General features: G+C 46.9%; 1 protein-coding gene across 3 annotated transcripts in view; it reads left to right on the top strand.

Moving 5' to 3' along the window:
• The window catches only part of LOC117589829 (homeobox protein homothorax), a 108,322-nt gene that overhangs the window by 70,285 nt on the left and 11,070 nt on the right, over positions 1-26,967 (top strand). For all 3 annotated transcript variants that reach the window (XM_034282061.1, XM_034282060.1, XM_034282062.1), the window contains exons 9-10: positions 13,097-13,192; positions 17,815-17,838. In XM_034282061.1, the coding sequence (XP_034137952.1) occupies positions 13,097-13,192; positions 17,815-17,838 (120 nt within the window). The remainder of the gene's footprint in view (positions 1-13,096; positions 13,193-17,814; positions 17,839-26,967) is intronic.

Below are 26,967 nucleotides of genomic sequence, written 5' to 3' on the forward strand. Positions count from 1 at the left end.
CCCCGGCGTCGCTGCCAACTGTCAAAAATGATTTAGTAGTTCAAAGCCGCGTTTTGTGCTCGATGCCGCCGCAGTAGCCGTCGCAGTCGCTGCCCCCTGGCTCTGCCTCTGCTGCAAAAGTGCGAAAAATGATGCGGACAGCGGACAGTGGGGAGCGGACGCCAGACAGCGGACACCGGACACCGGACAGGAGCTGTCAAATGCAAATCATGTAACAACAGCTACTGCCACACTTTTGACACATTGCAGGCGACAGTGAATTTTGACAGTTAGCAAAGGTCACACTGAAAGTAAAAGTTGACGAGTCCCTGGGGGGGGGGGGGGGGGGGGGGGGGGGGGGGAGGGAGGTGCTGGTCCGAAGGGCTGCATGATAGATTGACATCATTCAGCCTTTCATTCACTTGTCAAGTGCACGGCACGGCGCGCCCGTCNGCAACATTAGATTTTTATGGTTCATTGAGCCCCATTCTTGTGAACGAAGAGGAGCAGAGGGGCATCAGCGCAGCATCATCATCATCATTGACAGCCAGAAACAATAAACTGACAAATCAAAATCAAAAACAAAAACAAAAACAAACCAAATTAGCTAGTCATAAAAGATACAGATACTGCGGAATCCATCCAAATGGCAAACTGTTGATAGATCATTCGAAATAAATACAACACAGACTTTGATTTATGATGTTTGATAAATGAGAATTTAATAAATTTTGCTTATTTAGCGGCCTTTTTTCGGACAGTTTTTAGTGTGTGTGACTGTAAAGCCAATGCCGGCGAATGGCAATTAAAAGTGAGAGATATCCGAATGGAATGGCGGGGTATACGTATGCTCTCCATAAAGCCACAGATCTATTCGATAGACAAATGGTGGCGCTTATTTCAATAGATTAACAGGGTCTTAATGTTGTTTGGTGCTGTCTCAGTTTCTGTTTCGTTTTGGATTTGTATTTGCTATCTTTTAAATGACTTTCATGTTGAGCAATTCATTTTTTTTTTTGCAAATACTTTATGACTGCTTCGCTTCTATCAAATTGAATTGAGTTCTCATCTAACTTACGACCTAAGCCCTTCCAGCACTGAACTGAACTCTCTTTGATGCTTTTGGCTCATCATAATTCCGGAGCCAGAAAAGTTCCTTGGCCCAGACACACCCACATAAATCCAGCAGCAAATGCCTGGTCCTGCCCTTGGTCCTCGTGAATTATGCATGCAACAAATTGTATAAAAATTTCTGCAACTTTACGTGGTTACGTGCAGAAATTTGGAAATCAAGCGGAGCGCCAGTACGGCCCAGACATTTGAGGCATACTTGTCAGTGCTCCCTGTTGCTGGGTGCCAGGGTGCCCAGCCACAAGGACTAAAGGACCAAAAGGACTCTGGTGCCTGGTCCCTGGCCTCTGGCTTAGCCAAAGTCAACCCCCAAAGGATACATGTACGAGTGTATCTGTTGGTCCCGGCAACGTTTACAAAGTGATTACTTCTGTTTAAAAATTGATGTCTCGATGTTGGACACGTTTTCAATTTCCAACGAAATGGCGCGTGCTGCTGCCACACCCTCTCTGCCTACCCTCAGCTGACGCCCACCCACCACTTACAGGTGCTTTTTCGTGCCGCTTCCACTTCCAATTGATGGGAAAACTTGTTGGTGCGTCAAAAATTGTCCAAAGAAATTCCTTAAATGACTTTGTCAAGTCGTTAAAAGTGAACAAAAAATGTGTCTGTTGTTTCTGTTTCTGTTTCTGTTTCTCTCGCTTTGTCTTGTTTAGTTTTAATCACCGATCGGCTGTCATGCCTGGCTCTGAATGGCAATTAAATGGTCTACGAATCGTTAAATCATGGATGATTAACTCACTTCAGCTGCTGCTTGGCAAGTTGCTTGGGCTGCCGGAGCTGCTGCCGTAGCTGGCGCTGGTACGTCTGTCCTTGAAGATTTAGTGCCGTTCAAAATCGTTAAAATCTGCTTCACAGTTGCTCAAACTCGTAGTTCGGATCAATTCAAGAGACGAACTGCTGTCGCTTGTCGCATAATCGATGAAATTCCCCCCGTATCGAAACGAAACACTTTGATTAGCACCCAGCGAGCCACGGACCGGTTGTGCTCGCTTTTCTCCAGTCAAATTATTCGGCCAGCGATGTATAATTGCCACCTCGGAGGTAACTTTGAATGGAAATTTGTCTTCTGTCTGTTTCTGGTGGGCCTACTCCTAAATGGCTTTTTAATTTGGTCAACGAAAAACGGGTTGGAAACGTTACCAGCTTTTTGTCCGTGTCTGTGTGTTTGTGTGTCTGGTGCTTGACGTTTTATGGCCTCTGCCTGACTGCCTGACTGCCTGGGGGAATGTGTGGAATGTTTGTTTCATTTGCATATATGCAGCCAGCGCCCTGAGCTATGCAGCACTTTTTGTGTCGCTCTGGTTGCTCTCTCTTCGTGTGTGTGTGGGGCATAGCTGGAAGGTGTGTGGAGAGGCATGCCTCTTGTGACAGACAGGAATTTCACATTAATTCATCGGGTTAAATGCTTTCCCCAACTCAAACTTTAGCTGATTCCCAGCGGAGTGCAATTGCCGGTGGAGCCAAAGTTTGATTAAGGCCCAGTCGACTGGAGTCTAGAAATGCCAATAGCAAGCGTCGGATATATACATACTTATGTATCCCCGTATACATGACCAACTTTCCTACAAGTCGGATAGATAGCACAGCAACAACACCCACAACTTGATCGGAGGAGAATGAGTAGGAGTAGGAGGTGGAGGCGGAGGTGGAGGCGGAGGCGGAGTCGGAGCAGTGGCAGAAGGATATCCATTTGCCAAAATAGCAAAACTTGCATAAAAACTTTTGCGCAACAACTTGGACTTTTTCATCAAACAAAAGCAAAAGGAAGAGCACCCACACACAGACACAGACATTGGGAAAATGAAACAAAGTTTTAATGCAGCCAGAAACACGAGCTGGTAGCCGGGAGATGGGAGATGGAAGACGGGTGCTCGGAAGACCGATGCTAGGCAGGCAGCCAACCAAGAGCCAACTAAACCAACCAAAACACACTCCCACTCGGTGCAGAGTGGAGTGGAGTGGAGCGGCAAAAGATAGACAAACTTGCAACGCGCCTCGTCCTTGTTGCCGCCCATTTGCACAGCTGTCAGTCAGTGGAAAATATACCCAAACCAGCACACACACACACACACACTCACTTGCACACACTGGAAGTAAGACAGAGAGAGAGAGAGAGAGAGAAGAATGAGAGAAGAGCAGAGCCAACATGGCGAACAAAAGTTTTGCTCGCTGCGGCAAAAAGCGGAAATGCATTCAAAATCTAATATGGCAGCCATGGTCATGAGCAGCCAGCAACAACAACAACAACAACAGCAGAAGGACCAACTGAGACTTGAGCGGAGTCGACTCCTCTGCCGCTGCTGCAAAGTAGCAGCTAAACAAAAAGGCTAAAGAGTGCCAAAGAAGAAAATGCAATTTTCTGAAAAACCCATTAAATGTTTGCCATCAAAAAAAAGAAGGAAAAGCTTAAGCGAGAGAGAGAGTGAGCGGGTGGGAGGGAGGATAGAAGGAGTGCGGGAATGGCAGAATAAAAGAAAGCAAGAATCCAAGCCGGAGCTGGAGGTGGGGCCTTGGTCGTCGGCGGGGCAGATGGAGTAGAACCCACTGCAAATAAAGCAAAAGCAAAGCCGAGCCAGAAGATGGCGTCTCTGTCCTGTGATAGACTGTGACTATGTGCATATAGAAAGTATATAAAACTAACGACAGTATCCCAACACCAACACCAGCAGCGAGCCACGAGCCACTAGCCCCGAGCCCAGCCCCATCCAGCACCATGACTTGGCATTTTAGTTTCTTCTTTATTTCTTTCCATTCCTCGACACAGCATAAAGCCATTAAGAGCACTTTAAATTGGGCAAAACTATGCAACTTTAAGCTGGTATCGAGCTGAGCTGAGCGGGGCCTTGCCACATGTCAGTGCCACCAAAAGGCGCTGCACAATGTGCTGATAGAGCCATTTACGCCGTCAGCACATAATGATGATGATGATGGGACAGAGAAGCTGCCCTACCACCCTGGACTATGCAGGAATGACGGAGTGTGTGGTGGGGAGGGAGGTGCTGGTGCTTTTGCTTTTGCTGGTACTGGTGCTGGCGGAGCAGCTGCAGCGGCTGCGCTTTCTGACGGATTTCCCTGGCATATAGCAAACATTGCCTTGGGCGGCTTAGACAGACGTAGATGCAGACATGGCCAAGAGCCACCCAGGAGTCATAGCACAGTGGCAGCAGCTGCCAGGACCCACGTCTCCCTGGATGTATGTGAGTGTGTGTGTGTGTGTGTGAGAGAGTGTGTTGCTAAGTGTGAGTGCGAGTGTGGCAAGGATATATGCCTGACGATGAAATTTAATGGGGTGCTTTGATGCGATTGGTTTTCATATAACGCAGGCGCTTAAAATCATCGAATCATTCAAAAGAAAACTGAGCTGACTGCTCCAGCTCACGCATACACACACACACACACACACATGGCAAGAGAGCTTTTCCTCACACACACACACAGAGAGACAGACACGAACACACTCTGACAAACGCAGCTTGTGTATAAGAATTTTTTCTGCTGACTGGAAATAAAAGAAATGTAGAAAAATAGCACGGAGAAGAAGAACAAAAAAGAATGTAGAAAAAAGCAACAACATTATATTGTCCTGTGTGTGTGTAAGTGTGTGTGTGTGTGTGTGTGTGTGTCAGAGAGCATTCTCCTTGGCTGTGCTCGACTCGGTTTTATATAAAGAACGAAATGACGACGACGACGACAGCATTGAGCTGGGCACGAGGCGGTGGCATGGAGGAGAGGAGCCCGCAAACGACGTCGGAGTCGGAGTTGGTCGGGGCTGAAGCTAGAGTCCTCGCCAATACGCACACAGACAGCTGCCGCACACTCACACTCGAGCGAGCACACTCCACGAGAGTAGAGAAGGACTTGCCTTGCCTTGCCTTGCTTTGCTTTGCTAGCTTTTGGGATGAAAAAAAGCTTTCCTTCATTTTATATGGTTTTCCTCTTGCCTTTTTTTATTTTATTTATCCCTTTTGCCCATGGCCCAGGGAGGAATCCTATTTCTTTCGCTTCTAAGGACTCCTCGGGTCCATAATTTATATATGGGATATTGAGTCCTGGAGTCTCTATTTTGCATATGAATTGCTTTTATGGCTAATGTCGAACGCTTAAGGCGAATCACAGAAATTCATTCAATAGCTTTAACTGCAAGAAATCCTCCAAGACAGCTTTAAATTTTTGGTGTGTGTGGGGCGGATTTGGTTTGCTCAGGTATAGGCCCATAAATCTTGAGACAAGCATCTCTCTCGCTCTCTCTCTCTCTCTCTCTCTCTCTCTCTCTCTCTCTGGAATGCAATTCAACAAGTTCGGGGCTCGGTGCATAAATTTCCCTGCCAGACAGACAGTCAAAGCGGGAGTCCCTTGCAGACAAGAAGAACAATGCCAAACTGTCACACACCAATATGAGATACATTAACACTTTAAGCCCGAATAAAGCCCAGGGGAGACAGCAATAGCAAACAAAACAAACCAAATGCCGTCTCTGAGCTGGAAAAATCGTTGGGTGCAATGGAAACTCCAAAAACTCGCGGCAGGCCCATGACAAATCACCCAACAGTCTCTCCCACCCACCTTGTGTTTGTGTCTGGCAGCCTAAAACGCAGTCAGGCGGCAACACAACACACACACAAACACAAACGTGCCTGCTCCCCATACACTTATTGATTATTGTAGCACACTTACAGGCGCAATTTCCTTTTCGCTTTTTTCTGTGTTGTTTTGTTGGTAGTGCGGATTACTCAGCCTATACAGCGAGAGCTCAGTGGGGTCTGCCTAAAATAATGAGAGTCATGCTTAGTTTTGGTTCTCTTTCTGCCGCTTTTCTGCCTGTAATCTCAATTTGTGTGTCTGCTGCCTTTATTTAATGTAGTCTTACTCAAGGCGATCTTGAGCCTATCTCCCTCGCAACCCTCTCAGTCTGGGCCAGCATGTCTGGCCTGGCCTGGCCTGGTCTGGTCTGGTTTGGTCTGCGAAAATCATTTTACAGCTCTGAGCTCTGAAAGTTTTCCCCAGTTGTCGACAAATGACAGCGACTATTTAACACGCGTCATGGCATGAATTTTATGCGCACACAAAATACAGCACACACACACTCGAGCAACACTCACCCAGAGAGACAGAGAGAGAGTGAGTGGGAGAGAGGGAGGGAGAATACAAAATAAAAAGAAAAACCAGTGTCAAGGTTAACGACCAATGAATTTATTTTGCTTGAATAAATTTTACGATAATGAGGAAATTGTCGTTGTCGTTTTGGGTATTTTTAATGGCCGTAATGTTGTCGCTTGCCGTTGGCGCTTCCCAGCTCTCTCTCTCTCTCTCTCTCTCTCTCTCACTCTGACTTTGTCTCTTGTTGTGTGTATGTGTGAGGGACTCATCTGAGTTGGTTAACAATTTAAAATTTGCTTTATTAACCAGCCGCTCTACCAGTTCATCTTTAAGCTGGAGCAACATTCGTCCTCTGGCTTATCAGAAATGCCGCAAACGTTTTTCAATTTCCGGCTGGCATAGTTTAACCACTCCACGGTGGTTGCTGCCAGGACATTGCAGTCCGAGTCCGAGTCCGAGCCGGGGCAAGGAAAAGTCCACAGTCGAAAGCTGAAAGCGAACTCCATTTTACGTAACATTAATTCTGTGATTTATTAGGGTCACGTGACCGTCAAACGGACGACTGAAATTGCACGAGTCACGAGCCAGCCAGACGACCACAAAATAACCTTTCTTATACATACTTACAGTTACATATATGTACATAAATATATATGTATGAATGTACACTTGTACTGGGAGGGGAGCGTTACACATAGAGAACTCATCAAAGTCTTTCAATTCAAATCAGTCGTGCAAAAATTGCCTCGAATTCCAGCAGATTCTTTGTTGGGTCTTTAAACGGCCACAGAAATTACGGGCAGGTAAACGAGTTTCTCTCTCTCCCTCTCCCTCTCCCTCGCTCGTTCTGTCTCTTTCTGCGACTGGTTAGGTGTCATAAAGTGCATTCACATGAATGCGATAAAGTTTATTGTCAGCCAGCAGGAGAGAGGAGTGGAGAGGAGACTGGGGAGACTGGGGAGACCACCAGATGCCAAAAGGCAACAGCAAGAAAAATTAATACCAAAACATTTGCTGGTGTCGGCTGGGCTGACTGGTTGCCTCCTTGGGTCGTTCATTCCTTCAGTGCGTCTGTCCCCAGGTCTGGGAGAGATCGCACACGCCTACGCAAACATGTCGCAACTGTCATTTCAGCTTAAGTTGGTCCATTGTACGTTTATATTAGTCGCGGCCCAGCTCGCCCAGATAAAGAACGCCAATGAAGCTTGCGCGCGGGCGGAGGGGTGATGAGAAGAGGGGCAGCTACATGTGTGGGGGCTCAGAGGGGGTCGGGGCAGTGCGAGACAAGAGTTACGAGCTGCTCGATCCAGACTTTCAAATTCGTTTCAAGTGTAAAGCGATATGTGGCTCGAGGATGTCGCCAAAACTGATGACACACACACACACACACAGAGCGAGTGCGGAATGCGGAGTGCGAGGGGGGGGACACAAAAATTGCATAGCTTAAGTTACAAGTCATGTTCAGGGCCGAGTGTTCTCTGTTCTCTGTGGTTCTGTGTCGAGGTGTGGCCCTTTAGTTTTATTGAATTTGTGCATGGGAAAAACGAACAGAAACCGAAATTGCCTTTAAAGCCGAAAGCGAGCTAAAACCTTTTTTTAATCCATTTATCCGAGTTTAATGCATTAGAACTGCGAGTATACGCCTATCTCCCTCTAGCTCTCTGTATGCCTGTCTCTTTCGTTGAGTTCCAGCCATTATTTTTATAACTATGCGCGAAAAGCTTTTTCATTTAAATTGAAACAGAACCCGAGCCACAACAAGAAACAAAACAAAAATAAAACATTTAAAAACGCTGTGAAAATGGCGACGGAAAATGCCGGCCAACAACAACAACAACAAATACACAGATAACTATTCTGGTTTTTGTTTCTTTTCTGCTCGTAAAGCAAGTCAACCTTCCGGCGCAAAACTGCATCACAAAATTCGTTTTGGAAATTTGAATAATTACACAAAAAGGCACACAAAAAACTCACAAAAATGAGTAAAAATGGAGGAGATTGCACAGATGAAATGCCAATAGCATTTGGGAAATACCCAAGAGCAAAAAACCACTTGACTTAAAAATTAATCTAATCCACGCTAATCTTATCAGGTGCAAAGGAAAGCCCCCAAAAAAATTCATTCACAAAAATTGGATTTTTGTTGAATTTTATTCTTAAATTGCTAGTTCTGGGAAGTTTCATTTCCCTGTAAAATCCTAGAAACTAAATGAGCTGCGTTAGTCTGTTAATATTAACCAATCAAGTTGAATCTTCCAATATAAATGAAGATAACTCTGGCTGCACATATCTCTTGGTCGAAACAGAGCCAAAGATACGCGGGCTGAAAACTGCCGACGGCAATGCAAATTTCCAGTACCCCAGCAGAGAGAACTGAGGGAGAGGCACATACAGGTCACTCACTCTAGAGGAGCACAGGAGCAACCCTAAGAAGTTGCCATGTCAATGCAAATTTCATATTCCGCCATAATTCTTCTCGCGGGTTTCCCCTGTGTCTGCTTCCCGCTCTCTCCCCCGACGAACTCTGTCTAGCGGAGCACCTGCCTCAAGAATTGACTAAATGGATTCATCAGATGGTTCATAAAAGCAGACACGCCCAGCAGCCAACCAGCCGCCCACTCACTCGCTCTACACTCTCCCTCCCCAGCTCCACTCTGCAGCACTCGTTCCCTCTCCACCACGCATTCCCTCCCTGCATTCATTTGGCGAACGCGTTCAGCCAATTGGAAAATTTACACGTGCAAAATGTTGAAAAATTGTTGCGGTTTATGTATTTTATTTTAACTTTTTGTCGCTTCTGCCGCTTGTTGCTGTTGTTGCTGTTGTTGCTGTTGCTGTTCCATGCTCTGCTCTGCTCGTGTTCGAAATTGCTGGGCATAAAAACTGAGAAAAGCCAGCGTAAATTTCCACACGGCAACAATTTCATTTTAAAGCTTCAAGTGACACAATATACAAATGTATCTCACTCACTCTCTCCCTGCACCTCCATCTCCATTTTGCATACATATTATATGTATTTTTTGTATGTTATTTAAATGTGTTCGCATTGCTGTTGCTGGTGCTTTTTGTAATATTTTTAATTTCGCCCAGGCAGCGACATAAATCATTTTGTCGCGCATTGCAAAAATTCCAAAAGAGCAAAGCGAAAAAATTACAAAAATTTTTAAATTAGCTCGCCTGGAAAATGACTGTGTGGGGGAATGGAGGGACGGGTAGTGGGTAGTGGGTAGTGGGTGGCTGGCAGAGTCCGGAATTAAACTTTCATATGAAAAACTCACAGATAACAACAACAAGAACCACAATAGTGAGGGTCGAGAGAGCGGAAGAGGATGAGGACCTGGAGGGGCACAAAGCCAAATAGTAGAAAATTGGAAAGATGAAGTTGCCCCTGATAGCAGGGAATGGGAATGGGAATGGGGTGGGAAGGGGACGCGCTGTGGCGGCTGCTGACGAAAAAAGCAATTTTCAATTTTTCTACACAAAAATGCCAAACATGCCTTGGAAGGAAGGCGGTGGCGGAGGCGGAGGCGGCGGCGGAGGCGGGTGCCAGAGTGTTGCGGAGGGGATGAGGAGCATCGAGCTTGTGCTAAAAACTTTGACGACAGCCAGCCAGTGGGCAGAAGGGGGGTGCTCTGGGACCGGGGGCAGGGCGGGGTAGGGCAGCGTTGGCGTTTGCGCCTTGCAGTCGCTGGCAAGTGATAAATCATTTCAACTGTCACTTTCGAAACACAATTTTATCTAAGCACACACACAGATACAACAGGGGCACACACACACACACACACACACACATGGACAGACAGACATCCACAAACACACGCAGACGGAACAGAATTGAAGAGTCTCTGGCATTTTGTGGGGTGCAGAGTAGGAGGAGGAGGAGGAGGAGAACTCTATGGAAAATGGAAAATTCGTTTCGTTTCGTTTCGTTTCGACTGTTGTGTTTTTCTTTTCATGGGAGAGTGTGTGCGAGTGGTGGAGGAGAGGTGGGGGAGCACGGGCAGTGGCACATGGGCCAGGGTAATGGGTGTCGGTTATAATGTGTGCCAGTGTCTGTGGAGTGCATTGGTGATAAGGCAAATGCATTTGGCTGTTGCTCTTGCCGCAGGCTGGCTGGCTGGCTGACTGGCTGGCATCTAATCAATGCCTAAGCGCCATTTATCAGCCCCACAGGCACTTCACCCAAGAGATACCCAATGCATGGCGTTGTTGCCTGTGAGAGGGGGGGTGGCAAGAGTCGGCATACACTTAGCTAGAGGCAGCGGCGAATGGGGTCGCCACCAAAAATAGTGCCACTAAGAATAGAAATGAAACAGAAAATCGTTTCACCGACAAAAGGCCAAAAAGCAAATTGAAAAAAAAAAGAACGACAACAAAGAAACAACAAAATGCCAAAGAAAGATCATTTAAAATACATTTTGGGGGAACAGGCAAACAATAAATGTTTTAGCACATTTCCCAAAACTGAGAACTGTGACATTTAAAAGCGCCATAAACAAAGAAATCTTTAAAAATTAAAACATAAAAACCACCAAGGATTTCCTGTAGGTTTCTTGCTGTTTACCAATCAGCTGTGGCAGTTTCTGCTTGTCTAAAAAACCAAAAAGCTTAAATTAAATGTGAATATTTTATATTAAAGAAGATCATTTATATTCGAGTGAATTTTTCAAGCTTGTTCCCCGGTTAAAGCGAGGCGAATCCGCGGGTTTATTGATTTAACATTGCATAAGAAACTGTAGGAAAAAAAAAAAACGAAACTCATCCAAAATCGAATTAGTCAAGACAGTCTGAACGAAAATCATTAACTTGGCTCGAAGCAAGCAACAGCAGCGGGCACGGGGAGAGGAGAGAAGAGGAGTTTCCTCTCATTGACTGGCATTTCAATTCGCTCTGCCAATTCGCCTTGGACCTCTTCACTAGCTTTGTCCCTCTCACACTCGCGGCGTGCTCGCCAAAGCAAATGGCGCTGCCTTCTTACGATATTTGGTCGAAAGCGGCGAACTTACGATACGATAAAGCAGCAGTCGTCAGGGGAAATGAGTGAGAAGTGAGAGCGAGCAGCATCGCCACATGCATGTGTGTGTGTGTGTGTGGGTGTGGGTGTGTGAGTGCTCTCTGAGAGACAGCAGACTGTTTGGCTCTGCTCTGTCTCATTTTGTTGTTGCTTTTGCCTTTGTTTTGCTTTTCTCTGTGTCTTTATTTTTATTTTGATTTTTATTTTATTTCTTTACAATAAAAACGACAATAAAATTTTTTAGTGCAAAGATTTATGTGCGAACAATTTTTTCGGTGGCTCATTGTTGCTGCTGATGTTGTAGTTGTTGTTGTTTTGTTGCCGCTCTTGTTGGCAGCAGCAGCAGCAGCAGCAGCAGTGGCAAGAAAAACTCTATTAATTTTATTATTGATTTGCTGCTTGTTCTTGGCTTGCATTCGAAATTTATTTCGTTGCGATTATGTTACATTTTAATTGGACAGGTGCAGTGTCAGTGGAGATTTAATGTTCCATTAAAACAGCAGAGCGGTTGTCAACCCTGCTGCGGACTGCACTCGGCACTCCGTACTCGGGCCTCTGCACTGGGCGCACGCCCATCGCTCGATGCTCGACCAGGGGGTTGGCTCCAGTCGGCATCCATACCCGCCCGCCATAAACACCCCACAAAAGCGTTCATAAAACGTGCCCATTTACTACCAAGAAAATTGCCCATTAAGAGGAAAACGAAGCGTAGACTGGCCCCTGGCCCCCTGCATCCCCCTCTCACCGTTCTTCTTCTTGAGCTGGACAGAAAAAAATGAGAGAAGAAAGAAATTTAAATAAAGGTGCGTCTGCCCCCGTCGTTGAGCTCAAGAAAGTGCTTAAAAAAATAATAGAAATTGCCGTGCAGATTGGCCGGGGGTTGACTCGACTCGCCTCGCACCCACCCTCGTTGTCGGCGTGGCACGCCCCTCCACTTTCCGCCTCTTTATTCTGGCCGTCTTCATTGTGCTTTAAAGCCAATAAACCAAATTATTATTAGCGCCATTTTCATCCGCTCTTCCCCGCTCGTTCTTTTGACACTACGTATTTCATTTAAAGTTTTATGCCTGCAAAGTGTCCATTGAGGAGGTTCTTATAAATACACGAGTATACGGCGAATATGTACGAGTATGTAAGTATATATTTGTGGTCATGGTAGGCCGATTTCTGATAAGCGGCACGCAGCTGACTCACAAGGGGGGATGGCTGGGGCTGGGGCTGGTGCTGTGCCTGTGCCTGTGCCTGTGGCTGTATCTGGAGCGACATTGCCTTAGCAACGACATTGAATGGAGGGTTTTGTTTTCTTTTTTTGGTTCAATGGGAGATAATGGGAGTAGGTTTTTCGGGCTGCAGTTGTAGGCGCACCTGTCACTCAACTAAAGGCGTTTGACGAAAGCGAAGACAACTATTCTCCGTCTCTCAGTCGCACCTTATCCACACGAGAACGAACATAAATATGAATATGGAAGAGAGATATGCGTTGGCTTAAGATATTCAGCGTGCTGTCAATATCGCTGGAGAGGCATTAAGTTGACAAGTGTGGCAAATTGTGTCAGTCATTCGGTGTGGCTTAGAGTGGCTTAAGATCTTAATGTTGTTGCGGATGCCTTTTGCCTGGAATATACTTACGAAAGGCTTTGGCTACGTGGAAAATTGAATTAATAATTGTGTGGACTTTATTTCTGGACAAGTTGCGAAGCCTCTGGTTAATTTGTGGACATATAATTTATGTTTTGGCATAGACAAATACACAGTGGAATTCCCCTGCGCTTAGGCGGGAACTATATTCTTTCATTGTTTTTATTATTAAGCTTTATAAAATATAAGATTTGTGTCACAATACTAATGCGCGGCTTTTTCTATCTCTTGCAGGACGATGGTGTCGAAGAGAATGGTCCTCACCTGCCGATGCTCGCAACGCAGACGCCTCCAGGCGACTGTATTCCTCAGTCTTCCTTGGTAGTCCTGGTAAGTATTTCCTTTCTCTGTATCTCTGTAACTGTCTTACTGCTGCTAAGTGTACCACTGATATGCACTATCAGCTGACTTGAGGTATCATCAGGCGACCAACTGACGTCAACGTTTCCATTCGATTTCAATAATTTACAACATCAATTTTTTGTGCCCGGCCTTTGCCTTCCGCTTGACAGTTTTTGTTGCCTCTTGGGCTGTGGCTGCTGCCTTTTTGCTGGTTGTTGGTTGGCTGCTTTTAATTTCTGCTGCTGCCCCATCGATGTGGCGGCCAACAAGAGATCAACCGGCTCAGATTGTGCCAAAGAGTTAACGTTAATGGCAAAATACTAACAATGGCTGCTGCTGCTGCTGTTGCCGGAGTTGCTGCTGCTGCCATAGAGCAGAGAGTAGGTAATTTCTATAATGATATACGAACTGGCATCGCCCAACGGCCAAAAGCAACCAACAGCCGGGGATCGACTAGAGTGGAGTGGAGTCCCGTCCATGTCTGAGTCTCAGCAACTGGTTCGGAGAGTGCGGCTGGCTGATAGCGGCCGCCATGGATCGGCCATGGATCAGACGTCGACGTCATTGAGGCCCGCCTGCGGCCCTAAACTTGGCCAATGCCAATGAAATGGCCATCAAAATGGCATCGGGACAGACATGGCTGTGTTCAGAGCAGGCCAGGCCAGGCCCGGCCATACGCCTTCGATTGTCTTTTGAATGGCAGTGGCCCAGAGGAGACTCCCAGTTGTTTCCAACTCTCACTCCCACTCCCCGGCACTGGCATTGTATTCAGAGTCCCTGGCTCCAGCCAAATGCGTGCCAATTACATGCAGGCATAACCTCAGCCTCAGCCTCAGCCTCAGCATCAACTCTTTTCTAATAGAGAGGCGATCTCCTGCTCCTCCTCCTCTGGGCCAGCAAATGCTGTAATCAAAATTCCATAACATGCCCAAAAGCAAACCAGAGAAGAGAAAAAAGCATGCCATATGCCCCAACAGCAGGTTGCTCACTCTAGCAATTCGTTAAAGTCAATTTGCAAATCATTTTTCCATTGAAACTCAATCTACGACTACGTGAAAATACCAAAAGGTAAAACTTGAGGCACTGCCTGGCTCTTGCTCATCCACATCCGCGGCCTGGGCCACAGCCAAATCCATGGAGTCGTTGCCGTTGCCGTTGCCGTTGCCGTTGCCTTAGCCGCATCGATAATAATGATTTTCTTTGAAATGCATACTTGAGAGCTCAGCCTGGGCTGGACCTGGACCCGGCTTAAAGAGGGAGAACGAAGCACGGAAAGAGAACAGAAAGCCCCGCGCTCTGACAGACAACTTTGTGTGGCTGCCTCCAGCTCCCTTGCCCTCCCCTCCCTTTGGGTCTCCATCTCCTCCACAGACGAGCTGAGCTGAGCTGGCTTGGGTGCTTCTTCGATGGCTTCGAACGTGGTGTAATAATACTAAATTGTTGCTGATTATCCTTTTGGCGGTTTACCTTTGGACATGTTCGGTTCGGGCCTGGGCCTGGGCCTGGGCCTGTCCCAACCTCAGAGTCAGAGTCTCTCTTTTGCATACGCTCCACTCTTGGGTTTGTCTGCCTGAAAATGGCGTCACAGTCAATGCACATGCAACAACAAACACAACTCGAGCATCATTTTTGAGACCGAGATTCTCCACTCTCCAGTCGACGACTCTGCTCTGCATCTCTATTTTGCTCCAGCGGATCCAAAGCCGCCCGATTTTGAAAGAAATCAAGCAAAAATCAAAGCCAAAGCCGCCTCAGCTTTAGCATCAGCCTCTTCAGGCTGGATGGAGTACATATTATGGAGTATGTGTGTGCTGGCTGGGACTGTGTTTTTGAAGCGGGCAACAGCCAGAAGAACCGAAGAACCGAAGAGCCGAAAGGCCCACTTCAATAGTCACATAAATAGACTTTGAGTCGCGCTCGAGAGTCTCGTCGCACTGTCTCTCTCCCAACTTTGTGTTTGGGCCAAATGGAAAATCGTGTGGCTGCCTTCTGCCTCTGCCTTTGCTGCTGCTGCTGCCTCTTCCATTTTGGCTGGCTGCTCTTCTAAAGGTTTTTCTTCGTTTTGGGTGCTTCATTTTTATGCTTCACTTGGTCGGCTTTGTCGGCACTTGAGCGGCGGCTGTTTGGCTTTTGGTGGTGTCTGAAAAGCTGGCCTAGAAGAGGCAAGCAAGCGCTTTCCATCCGTACCGGGCGGCCGGAGAAGAGTTTTCTGTTTCGCGGAAAGCTTTTTGTGCGAAGAGCGTTTTGGTAATTACCGTTAAATGACCCAAGTCCAAGACACAGAGACAAAGTATCTCCGTCGAGTCTCCGCCGACTGTCAGCTGTCAGGCCAAAGTAGACAACAACAACAGCAACCACGGGCCGACGAGGCCGCCGAGGCAGACGAGCGGCTACGTCGCCTCTTGCCGCCAAGTTGTCGCAGTCCTTGACAATTGTCAACTGTTGGCAGCCTCAAGGCTGCTTCGCTGTCTGCAAATTAATTGCGCCCAAAAGCCAAAGCCCCAACAGCAGCACCAGCCAACAGCCAACGCCAAAGCCAAAGCCCCCAAAGAAGATGAGGAGGCCGAGGAGGAGCAAAGGTAGAGGCGGAGGAAGATGACTTGGCCTGGCCTGGCCCAGAGGCAAGGCAAACAAATTTTGCATACCAAATACAAGTTCAGTTCGGTTTCAGTTCGTTTCAGGCCAGAGGCTTGTGCAAAGTTTCTTTCTTCTCCTCTGTACTTTGGTCTGGTCCGCTCTGCTCTTCGTTTTGTTTTCGATTTTGAGAAAAGTTGCACTTTGCATTTTAACCAGAGGAGCAGAGCAGAGCAGAGCAGCGCAGGGCAGAGAACTTTGCTGCGAAATCAATTAACAAACAATAAACGTTTGTTGGCCAGGCCAGACACGTATTTTATTTAAGTATCTAGAATATTAAAATGGGATCAGACACGACCAAAGTGCTGACTGGCTGGCTGGCTGACTCTTCGTCTCTTTTCTGTTTTCAGTTTTCAGTTTTCAGTTTTCTGTTTTGTTTTTTGGCGAGTTAAGAGAGCGCGGCTCTGGGGAGACGGTGAAAAAATTGAAGCAATGCGTTGCTGACATTCATTGAAACGTTTTTGGAATATCTGAACGGTTACCCGTGTCTGTGTCTGTGCTTTCTTTTGGGCACTGCACTGCAGAGAGCTACCCGTGTACATTTGCTGTTCCTTTTCGTTTTCGAAATGCAATGTTAAGTACTCAAGCGGGGCTTGGACAGGCCATCGAAGTCGGGCTTAATCTGCGGCTGGGGCCGAGGCTGAGAACCATAGAGGCAGGCCATCAGTTGCAGCGAGTGCCACCCAGCAATCGTCGACAGTCACCGCATTGCCATCAACTTAAGACGATTATTTATGAACTGCGCTGGGAGCAGGAGCAGAAGCAGGGCCTGCAGACGGGAACTGACTGGCTGGCTGGCTGGCAATGGCCGTTCCAGGACACTGACGTCCACACATAGCAATGGCCATGGGGCAGGAGATGGAGATGGAGATGGAGATGGAGATGGAGTACGAAATGGAGAAGGAGAAGGAGAGACGACAACAAACCCGACACCGACACCATGTACATTGTACCAATGCGTGTTCGATGACTTAAATGACAAGAAGAACGCGTCCACTGCAGATGGAGATGGGAGATGGGAGATGGAAGATGCCAGCGGTGCAATTGAGCTGGATCGGGGACAGGGCATGGGATGGGAGGGCAGAGGGCAGGGAAGCAGACAAACCAAGTTCACAAAATACTCTTAGCCATGTCATTACAAACTGACTAAATGACACCGCCAGACGTGAATGTGGAAGTGGATGAGGAGCCAGAATAAAGTCCGAGTGGCCGGGGAACGAGAGACGCTGCCTTAAGCCAGAGATTAGTTCAGCAAAAACCCAACTGAAGATCGGCCCGATATGGGATGTTCTATACATACTTAAGCTCCATCGAGATATTTGCATAATGCCCGAGGCGCAAGCATACAAAAAAATCCTCCAAAATGATTTGCGTGCGAAAATATCAGAAATAAAACAGAAGATATATGGATGTTGGTTTCCCAGCCATAAACAGAATAAAAATAATAAACTAAAATGTTTATACGAGTATATATAACAAAGTTGGAACCGAAACGAAACGAAACGAATGGACTACACCTTTTTGGTTTTTTGCTGGGACTGGGAGTGAGGCTGCATTTGATTTGGTCCAAATATTTCTGGTTCACACTTGGCGCTGATTCCACAGGCTTCACATAGTTTTGATTGATTGCTCGCCCCAGCTCACGCTCTCAACCTTCCTGGCCCTGCCCTTGGGTCTATGCTGCGTGTGAATATACATCTCATATTTTATAGCCCACAAAATCCAACAAAAACCACTGGCACTGGCACTGGCACTGGGACTGGGACTACAACAATTTGCGGTCAAAGTCTGCACGAAATTTTTCAATCTTTTTTCTTTGGGTTTTTGAAATGTTATGTGTGTGTTTGGGCCACAGCAAATACGGGAAGATTTATTGTGGCTAGGGCTGAGAAATATCTGGGCTATGTGGGACAGACAGACAGGTTGCTCTTGGCCAAATAATTATCTAATTCTCACTCTGCTTGTTCTACTTTCAGACAACTTTGGAACGAGTGCCAGCGGTAAGTTTCTCTTTATAAAATATATTTTTGTTTGCATTAATTGCTTGAATCAAATGAAAACGGGAGGCGCAAGAAGGTGACACGCCCCCGGAACAGAAAGTTCCTTGGTCCACTTTTGGGCCAAAATGGCAGACTCAGCATCAAAGACAGGGAAAGACATACGGAGGCAGGTCCGGTCCATCGCTCTGCATCTCTCTTTCACTCCTTTGATCTGGCTCTAAACTGAAAATTGTAGTGTTTGAGTTTGTGAGTTTGAGTTTGAGATGCGGCTTTCATTTAGCCCCTGACAGGACCCATAATTATAAACGAGCATAACCCATCATCAGTTCGGTTCAAGTCTGCTCGGATCCGTCCAGTTGAGTTCTGGCTGGGGAGAGTGAGCGTGCGGCCCGAGAGAACGAACAACTAAATGCCGGGGCATATAAATTTTCTGATTAAGAGCCATCTTATCATTATTATAGAGTGAGCGCACGCTCGGGCCCTGTGCCTGTGCCTGTGCCTGTGACGGTGCCAGGGCCAGGGCCTGCCCTGTGACTTTTGAATGGAGGGAATCGTTCGGGCTGGGGCTGGGGCTGGGGCTGGGGCTGGGGCTTTGGGCATGCTATGATGGTATGGGGGACATGACTGGGGATGTGAAACAAAAAAAATAAATACCAAAACCGAACACACTCACACACATCCAGGGAGAGATATTTCAAAATGTAGCCGTGCGTGAGGAGTGCGGGTCGGTTGGTCGGTTTGGTTCGGTTCGGTTCGGTCGGGTCTCTCTGTGTGTGCTGTGTGCCCCTTTAAGGCATTATAGGATTTAGTTTTTGGGATTTCGATTTCTCACACACCCAGCAGCGAAAGAAGATTGGGACGGTGACGGGGAAGGGGACGGGGAAGAGAAATGTGTAGAACATATTGTTGTTGGGGTTTCGTTTCGTTTCATTTCGTTTCCGAAGATTTCCTGTGAAATACTTTAAGCCCAGGCATGCCCATGCCAGAACAGGAGGAGGCCTGTTTTTGACTCTTCTCTCGGTTCGGTTTTCAGTTTTCAGTTTTCTGTTTTCAGTTTTCAGTTTTGGTTTCTGATTCTGATTCCGAGTTTCGCTTGTGTCTGTGTGTGTGCTGTGTTTTGGGTTAAACATACTTGAAATTCTTGTTTCAATTTGGTTGTTGCCGCTTAAGGGGTCCGGGGGCAGGGGCAGGGGCAGGGGGCCTCTGGCTCTCCCTCTGCGAGTATATGTAATTTAATACGCTTTCAAAATTAAGAAAAAAAATAAAAGAAATACATCCACACACTCGCCACTCGCATCGATCTGGCGTGGTAGGCACGAAAGGTCACAGCAAAAGATTCAAATTCGAAATTAGTGGATGGAACATAAATAACTACAGCAGCAGCGGCAAACATATCTTTACAAGCGGGCTCTGGTCTGCCCTCTTCCCTCTTGAAATTGGGACTCGAGCTGGAGATATTTCATTATTATTAGACAGTTGCCGAGCGGTCCCCCAATAGTCAGAGATTCATCTCGCATCCCATTCTCCATCTCTGCCATCTCTGGCATCTCTGCCATCTCCCATCGAATCTCTAGATTCTGTTGTTCATTTGGAGTCTCTGCTCTTTTTTATAATTTATGCCGTTTTTGTTCTGTTGTTATTTCACTTCATTTGCATATTCTAAAACGGAAAGCGAGTGCGGAACATTTTTCCAGACTTTTTTTAGTTTTCTATTTTGAGGGCTTTTCCTTCCCCGAGCCTTATTTTCAAGTTAATAAACCATTTTGTTGGATGGTAAAAAGTGCGCTTTTTTTTTTGCTCGCCCTCTCGCTGTCTCTTTCTGCGTGGTCCCTCTCTGTCTGTCATATCTCTCCCTCGCTCGCTCACTCGTCTGCCTGACTTTTCCCCTCCAATATGGCCGACAAAGCTGCACAAAATGGGGTAACAGACACACAGAGACAAGGAGAAGGAGCGAAAAACGTTTTTTGCACTTGGGCGCTGAAAGATTTTCACATGCACAGCGGAATCACTAGGAGGGGCTGTGGCTGGCTGTGGGAGGGGGGGGGGGAGTGCAACATACAAAGTTTCGTTGTAGTCTTCGTGTTTCGTGACTGATGCGTTATAATTTTCATGCTGTTAAAAAAACATTTCCAGTGTGTTATTAAGAAAAAAAAGACAAAATAAAAACAAAAATTGGATAAAGAGAGGACAACCCAGGAAGCAGCAGAACGGGGAAGTAGGCAGGGGAAGGGCCAAGGGGCAGGAAGGAAGCTGAAGGGGAAGAAGAAGGGTAACATCCCCAAATGTCTGTCTGAGTTGCCGTTGGTGCTGTGGGGCCCGGCCCGCCTTGACTTTTGCCGCGACTGCAATTTTGATGTCAAAAATCAACTGCAGACATTCCATTTTTTGTTGCCTCATTTTTTGTTGTTTTGTGGTTGTACGCTAAACGAAATTACACGCTTATGAATTGCTTAATATCATGTAGAAAATAATACAAAAAAATGAGAGAAAATATACATCAAGTAGAGGCAAAGAAAAACAGCAGAAAGGAATGGTTCATGGTACGAACCAGGGCCCAAGTCCAATGGAATCAGATTCAGCCCAAGTCAGTCACCTGCGCTCCAGCACTCCCCTGCTGCATGCAAGGTGTCAATGCGAGTGCATAAAGAATAATGAATCCGAGAGCCCAGAGCTGCAGCCCACTCCCGAAGCCTAACACTCCGCTGGGGAGAACACCCAAAAACAAATTAAACCCGCTGCCATTAATCTTCGGAGCTGTGAGCTGTGAGCTGTGAGCGGCGGGACAAGCCTCAGCCAATGGCAGAGACCCAACGACTCCCTTGGTGGCAGATCAGCTCAGAGCACAGAGACCTCAGAGCTCAGAGCTCACAGCTCAGACCTCAGACCTCAGTCTGAGGCTCAGTTTCAATCACAGTCGCAGTCGGAGTCGGAGTCGGAGTCGGAGGGGGGGCACATGCACATGCACATCCACATAATCAAGGTGAGATGCATTTCAACATGTCTCATAAATTCGAGCGGATTGAGCGCGAGGCGCACACCAAGAAAAAAGAGACAATCCTGTCCAGGCGGTATCTGCGGTGCCTGGCATTTGCATACAGCTCCCTCATACATACAAACAGACACACTTACTATGCATACAAGTATGAACGATATACGAGATTGGTGGGTTTCTGCCTCTGTCTCTGTGTGTGTGTGTGTGTGTGTGTCGCTCGAAAGAGGTTCATAAATTTGGCAAATTTGACAATTATGCGCATTAATAATAAATAAAATTGACAATAATTGAATTTGAATAATTTGATTTTGCATTTATGTATGTGGAGGGAATGAGAGACGACTTGGGACCTGAGACTACGACTTCGGCTAATCTGCATATAAGGCGGTTGCCTCCGACAACTTTTTCATTCTCTCTCTCTTAAGCCATGTTTTTGGTTCGACTTTTTCTGTGGGTAGGCGTGAAAACATGTGTTGGCTCTTTTCTGTATTTTGCCTGGCTTGGAATTTTAATAAACTTTTTGCAATTTGAGGCTGGAAAGCACAAGCCTATTGAATGAATGGAACAGCTCCAGACATTGGCAGCAGCAGCAGCAGCAGCAGCAGCAGCCTGAGAACCAAAGTCGAGTCCCAGATCCAACGGGTCCCAAGGCTGCTTCGGCCTCTCATGATCCAAGCGAACCGCAAAAATCCGTACGAAAATAATGAGGCATGAACATGTTGCAGCATCCCGCAGCAGCAGCAGCAGCAGCAGCAGCAGCAACTACCAGCCACAGCTTTGCTTTTTTGTTTTGTTTTGCAACATTATTATTATTTTTATTATTATTCTCATTTTTTTCCACCCGGTTGTTTGGTTGTTTGGTTGTTCGCCGGCCCAAAACAATGCAACAAGCCGACAATGATGATGCCCCGTTGGCCGTGGCCGTTTGCTGGCTTTTGCCTGGTTCGCCTGGTTTGCCGGGGCTCAAAATATTGCAGCGGATCACACAAATCCTCCATAAAAAGCCTCTCCATATGTACACGTACATATCGTATCAGACTGGAGCGGTAGGGGGAGAGGGACAAAGCCAAAAGCCAAAGCCAAAGCGGCTTTTGTGTTAATACTTCAAACTGTTTTTTGTGTGTGCTGCTGCTGTACTCCAGCTCTCTCCTCTCCTCTCCGGTCCACTCTCCTCTACTCACAACCAAAAAAAAAAATGGCCACAAAAATTGCTATTGACTTTGGAGTCTGGCCGAGCTGAGGTTGTTGTTGTTCTTATTGACTTGTTGCCGTTTTATGGCGTTGCGCGATTGGGTGATCCATCATCATTCTGTGGCCTCTGATAATTTGCAGTTTATTCATCCTGTTTCTGGGATTCGCACATGAAAATTGACCATCAAAATGGCACAGACTGGAGGCTCACTTGCAGTCAATAGATCATGCCAATTGGCATCCCGATCAGAGCAGAGTTCAACGTGGCACATTATTCAATGTTCAATTAAGTCGCAACCGAGACACTCACACTCTGGCTAGAGCTTTATTAATTTGCCGATCATTTCTGTACTCGTGCACTCGCGTATAATTGTCACTGCTGATCCCGACTAAAGTTAGATTAATCGCAGATCTTTATCACTGTTTGCCGGCCCACAGATTCAATTCAATTAAACGCGTCAAAGCCAACAAATGCAGGCACATAAATCATGGCCCGCTGGTCAGGCCGAGCTGGTGGCTAATAAGCGCGCCAACACCTTTGGAGGTCTCACTTTGGATACCGGCTCGAGTGTTTGCTGTTCAGTCAGCCACCCACTTGACAATCGCCGAGTTGTTGGTGTAGCTGGTGATGATGACGCCCTTTTCTTCTTTGGCTTTCGTAAGCCATGTGTGTGGCTGCTGAAGTGCTCAACTTGGAGGCTCAGCTCAAGCGCAGCTTCTTTGCCTACACTTGAGCAGCACACAACACACTGGCTCAGCTGGCTCAAGTGTTTGCTGAGCTGCAGCTGAAGCTGAAGCTGGGATGGGATGGGATGGAATGGGTATTGGGCCTCTTGGAGCTCTTCGGTGACAAACGTTCACCCAAGATTGCTGTTTCTGCTGCTGCTGGAGTGGCCACCCAAGGCGTTTCTGGTGGATTTCTTTTGACATGTTTTGAATTCAATTACCGACCGGCCCGACCCGACCCCAAGTCGGCACACACAAGTCGCAATCTGCACGTACCAGTGCCGTGCCCTAATAGACAATTGCTGCTGTTCCTGCCCCGGCTGCTGTTTATTATCATTTAAAGCAGAACTCAATTAGTTGTTAGTTGGTCGACGGCCGGGCCCAGACCAGTGCCAGGCACCGGCAAAGCACTCGAGCACAGGGGCCGGTCCATGTGGCTGAGCCTAAGCAGACTTCCGCCATGTTCTGTGGTGTCCGTACCCGTACCCGTACCCGGGCCCGATTCGGTGCGTTCCTATTGGAAAATGATTGACAGACGATTGGCATGGATTTGTATAAACAAATGCCTGATGCCGAGGCCCCTGAAAGACGCCTGTGCCAGGCGCAAAAGCAGTTTGAAATGGGAAAAACTCACACTCGATGGAAAATGGAAAGTTTTCTTGGTGAGTGGCGGGGAAGACGAGAGCAGAGCAGAGCATTTGGCATTTTTCATTTTGTGAGGAAAAGTTTATTTAAAAACTAATTGAAAACTGCTCCGATTTCCCCCTGCCCTGCCCTCCTCCTTCAAGTAGTTTCGAAATATTTTGCCATGCGAGAAGAGTGGGGAAAACATTCTCTATTTCCATTTCATTCTCTCTGTTTGTTTCTTGTATCGTTGGAAAAGCAATTTGTTTGTTTTTGCTGTCCGGAAAGTGCATTTTGTTATTGAATTTAATGCAGAATCTGCAGATATTTATTTGTGTACATTTATTCCTCGAATTCCATATAAAAAACAAACATTTTGCAACCTAATTGAAGTCCAAGAGGATTTAGCAGGAGTTCCCCCTTTGCCTTTGCTCCACAGAAATCTTAATCAATCGAGGAACTAGCCTCAACCTCCGCTCCTTTCTCTCTTCTCCAAACATTTTGGGGTTTTGTCAGCTTTACTCTGTAATTGCATTCCCTTGGAAAAAGTGGGAAGGAAAAGCCAGCAGGAAACTAAAAATGTTTTGTATGTCCGTATAAAGGAAAAATCGCAAAATTTACTGCAAATTGGAATTTTGCGCAATTGTAGAAGGCAACAAAAAAATACAACAGAGAAAAAAAGGAGGAAAGTAGGGAGTACAGAAAACAAACATGAAAATGTGGCAAGCAGGGCACAGAGTCCACCAACAACTGTGGAAACTATTTTCTTGCAACAATACCGACACACACACACACACACACACACACACACACAGAGAGAGAAACACAGACACACATGTCTGTCTGTCTGCCTGTGAAATGGCGTCTTTGGTTCCTGCATCCTTCGTCCTTTAAGCCAATAATAAATAAAAATGCTTGCCACAAGAAGCAACCCCGCCGCCCACGATAGAAATGGCAACGAAAATTGCGACGGCATCAAATTTATTTCCCACTCCCCTCGGCCCGCACTTGCACCCTCCATCCATCCACGAAACAGCAGCAACAACTTATTGGGAATCGAGGGGGGAGGCGGCCAGAATCGGAGCCAGAAGCTGGCGGCTGGGGGAGCTCCAGTTGGGCCCCCATAAAGTCGACAAAGTTATAGTGGAAATTAATTAAGTTTTGCGCTGCGCTTAACAATTCAATTAAAAGAAAAATGCAGGCGGCTTTATCGTCTCGCACAGCCCGTGCGGCGGGTACAGCGAAAAGCACTTTGGAAAAAGCTTCAAACCCGAATCCCAAACCCATCCCGAGGCACTTGGCGGCCAGATACGCACCGATCCTCTGCGGACACTGGGCCTCCGTCCTACTAATCTCCCTGTTACACGAGTGCACCGCTCAAGTGGCACAAGTGCTTTTGCACATCGTTATTATAACAATAATAAGCAGCAGTGGCGTGGCAATCGAGGGGCTATCGGGACGAAGATGCGGCTCTTGCCAAAGATTAATTGTGTTTGGATCTGGATCTGGAAATGGAAATGGGAGCACACACCACACCGAAATGCGAACCAATCCAAACCAAAAACACAACAAAAAAACGCACACAGAAATTACTTTGAAATGCTGAAAGTGAGGAGAGGCGGAGCGGCAAGGCGCGGCGCATCGAGAGTCGTCGGCGTAAAGTGCAATCCACTTGAAGGAATTTACATATCACCAGCAGATACCGGCCTGGTCCCAGTCACAGTCTCAGTCCCAGTGCATGGCATCCCATGCCCATCTTCAGTTGCAGTCGCAGTCGCAGTCGCAGTCGATGCCCCAACTCCATTTGCAACTCCATCTCCTGACCATGTTGCAGGCAAATGCATTAATCAATTTCATGTTTTCTTAAGCGCGCGCCCGTCGCGATTTGAGTGCCACAGTCCGTGGCCTCCTCCGTGGCCTTCTCCCCACTCGCCCCGACTCTGGAGCCTCGTCTCCGCTTTCCGTACGAGTGGAATAATCAATTTCGAGGATCATAAACAACTTTTAATGAAGTTGTTAAGTGCCAGCAGCTAGTTGCTCAATGCGTTGTTGGCCCGGCTAAAGTGCAGCTCACAGCAACAGACTGAGAGACTGCGAGGGAGAGAGAGAAGCACAGAGAGAGAGAGAGAGAGAGTTCGATAAGCCCAGTAGAGCGGGCGGCGCATCTGTTCTGCCACTTCTCCGTAATGGACTCCTCCGCCTGCTCGGGGTCGCTCTCCGATTTGGCCACATTCGGTTGGTCATTCAGCTCCTATCTCATTGGGGGGCGACGCATTTCCATAATTGCTAAATTATGCAAGCCCAGAGAGCGGAGCGAGTGAGGCGCTAGAAAGGGTCCAACAAGTGATTGTTTTGGGAACTTCTTTTGTTTGGCCTTTTCTTTTTTCTTTTCGGGTGTTTCTGGTAAATTAATTTCACAACTTTTAATGCAATGCGCTTTTTTCTAGGGTTTTCCGGTGGTGGGGTCCACTGATTTGGCTAGTGGCTCTGTTACGGGTCAAATATGAGAATTCTTTCCCCATCCCCAACCCATTCAAGAGGGTATCCAGTGTGCTGCTCTTTATCGTTGAATGTTCCTCTGGTTTGTGTTTGGTTGTGTTTAATTTTTATTTGGTATGCCCAACATCAGCTCTTGTTTTATGGTATGTTTAGAAAATCATGCACACACCCCTCCACCCCGCACCGTCTGCCCGAACGAATGAGCGAGCGTCTCCATCGGCGACTAAATAAATCAAAACGAACTTCCGGTTTACGCAAAATGGCGTGAAGTCTGCCACCATGTCCGTCCGTCCGTGTTTGCGTCTGTGGCAGTCCGATAGTGTGTGTGCTGCTACTGTGCACAGACTTTTCGTCCAGAGTGTGAAAATTAATGAATGAGTTAACTGAAAAATTAATGAAAAGCAGCCAAAGTGAAGGTGGAGCGAAAGCAAATGCCAAAGGTGTTGTGCCAAAGATAAAGCATGGAAAATTTATGAACCACTCGAGGAACCACAGCGATCTAAGAAGGAAATGGCAGTGGCAGTGCTTCGCCTTATGGCTGCTACCAGGTTGGACACTCACTCGTAGGCGACGCACCATGTTTGGTGTTGGGAAATATTTGTTTTGGCCCGAAATCTGATGAGGCTGATGATGATCATGGGCGATGGCGATGGTGATGATGATGGGGATGGAATGCAGACCAAGGGTATGCCGAGCAGCGTGAAATTATGCAATCTCTGAGCATAGATAGGCTGGGAGCGGGCTCGGGCTCGGGCTCGGGCTCGGGTCTCTGGTTTATTTTGTTTGCATTTGCGCAGCGATTTGGGCTTCCTGTTTGAGAAACATTTGAGTTACTTAAGTGTAACTAAAACTTTAGGTAAACACACAAATAACATACTTAATATTAAACAAAAATACACAAAATCCAAAATGAGATCTAGTGCTGATGATGATGACGATGATGAGAGGGAAAACAAAGACCAAAAGCGGAAACGCTCGGGTAGTAGTGGTGGGAGTATTAGAAGGGAAAGGCATTTGGCCAAGGCAAACAAAAGATAAAAGCCTCGAAAATTTAAATTAACCAAAAATTATGCACGAACATTACCAAAGCAGCTTCA

This window comes from Drosophila guanche, unplaced genomic scaffold, assembly GCF_900245975.1.
Source record: "Drosophila guanche unplaced genomic scaffold, DGUA_6, whole genome shotgun sequence".
Taxonomy (NCBI): Eukaryota; Metazoa; Arthropoda; class Insecta; order Diptera; family Drosophilidae; genus Drosophila; species Drosophila guanche.